Genomic DNA, 1,946 nt, shown 5'->3' with positions numbered 1-1,946 from the left:
GTATGAATACTTTTGCAAACCACTGTATATTTTGAAAATTTCAGTTTAAAAATTTACAAAACTAAACAGCCTACAGTATTTTTAGTCTTTATTTCACTGTTAAAAGATATGTTTATCAAATAAAGTCTAATGTTACAACTAATCGGGGATCCCTTTAAGAAGCCAAAAGCATTTTAAAAAAGGCTCAGTGTGGGAAAACATGTTCACTAGAAAATCCCCTTTTTCATTTCCAGGTGATGAAGACGTACCACATGTACAACACTGACAGCATCAACGCCGAGTCCAAGCTGAAGGAGGCGGAGAAGCAGGAGGAGAAGCAGATGGGACGCAGTCGACAGGAAGATCGCCAGACTCCGCGCTCCCCTGACACCCTGGCCAGCATCAAGAGCGACGAGAAGGTCGTCCGACGCTCCAGCGTGAAGAAAATCGAGAAGATGAAGGAGAAGGTGAGGGGGGCAACGCAGGGCACGTCGAAGCGTCGAACAGATAAAAGATGCTTCGGTGTACCTCACCTTTTGTCACACAGACCTGTGTGTGTGTCTCATAAATGATTTATGGGTGCACGACTGGATTATTGCTAACCATGTCTGCTACAGCTGGAGCTTGTCACAGCCATACAATTCTACACTTCTTACCAGTCCCAATCAATACTGAGTTATTTCACTTTAGCACCTATTATCCCTACCCCTGTCCTTCCTGCGTTCTTCGATTTCTCTGCTGTTTAAACTCCCCTCCTTTCTACTATCTCTCTCTTTCTTTATCAGAGACAAGCTAAGTACACTGAGAACAAGCTGAAGGCCATCAAGGCCAGGAACGAGTACCTGCTGGCACTGGAGGCCACCAACAGCTGCGTCTTCAAATATTACATCCATGACCTCTCGGACATCATTGATGTGAGTAAATAAAACACCAAAGCCCTGTAATAGAAGCTGTTTTTTCTTTTTCCTTTTTTTTTTTAACTCGGTGTGACCTTATTTGTGGTTTTTCCCTGGGTCAGTCTCTTCACATTAGCTTCAGTGCTTCTAATGAAGTCTGCAAAATGGCCATCCTCTATCCTTTTGTCCTTTTGCTCGCCCTCACTTCCAGAGGTTGTTGTGATTGCTTGTAAACAGCCAGTGGCAAAAAGGAATCTGTGGCGCAAAGCACTTTGCTTTCTGCCTGATGATAAAATATTTCACTGCCTGCCGGGCAAACAGTGGGATTATTTTTGACACTTTTAGTGAGGGGTATTTGTGTAAAGGTAAGGTTGTTTAATTTTATGACAAATTTTGCAGTCTTTAGTTTTTTTGTTTTTGAACACTCTAATAAAGATTTACAGTTTCGCTGTGTGAGCGGCAGAAACAATGCTGCCCATGTAGGTTGTAAGGAAAATAAGGGAAGCAGTAAAGGTTTGACTTCCTTTTTGAACTCACAAACAGACACCTGTTTCCATAAACTTTACGTTATTAAATTAAACGTTTTTTAGATTATAAAACGGTATTAGATACACAGCCATTTATAAAGTTCACCCAAGGACTTAGAGAAGCAGCTTAAATAGGATTGATTAGATTAGTCAGCTTCTTCAAACACCTGCAGATGATCTGGAGAACCTCCTGCTGGGAACGTGTCAGGAGAACTTTCTTCCAGCCCCTTTGAGTTTGGGTTTGACAAAACTTTGTGTGAAGGTAAAGTGAACACCTCTGAACTGGCAAGGGGGGTAGTCACAGAGCTGAGTTGGTGGGTATGATTCACTTTAGAAGATAATAGTTAAAATGTGCTACATGACAAATTTATAGAATATTCTGTTGTTGTTTAACTAAAACCTGCTTGTTGTAATTTTTTGACTTATGTGATTTACAGAAGAACAAATGAGTTTTCACAAGGAAATGTCTTATTTTATAACAATTGACCACCATTAGTGTGTTAAAAGTGGGGGTCAACATCTTGGTTGGTCAAATGTTTAATTC

General features: G+C 40.7%; 1 protein-coding gene across 1 annotated transcript in view; it reads left to right on the top strand.

The window, feature by feature from the left end:
- Window positions 1-1,946, top strand: part of srgap2 (SLIT-ROBO Rho GTPase activating protein 2) — a 77,686-nt gene that overhangs the window by 58,656 nt on the left and 17,084 nt on the right. The window contains 2 exon segments of the mRNA XM_014002073.1: window positions 234-446; window positions 765-893. Coding sequence (XP_013857527.1) covers window positions 234-446; window positions 765-893 — 342 coding nt within the window.

The sequence above is a fragment of the Austrofundulus limnaeus genome, unplaced genomic scaffold (assembly GCF_001266775.1).
Source record: "Austrofundulus limnaeus strain Quisiro unplaced genomic scaffold, Austrofundulus_limnaeus-1.0 Scaffold11, whole genome shotgun sequence".
NCBI lineage: Eukaryota > Metazoa > Chordata > Actinopteri > Cyprinodontiformes > Rivulidae > Austrofundulus > Austrofundulus limnaeus.
The sequence above is the reverse complement of the archived record's forward strand: the minus strand, read 5'-3'. Positions and strand labels throughout refer to the sequence as shown.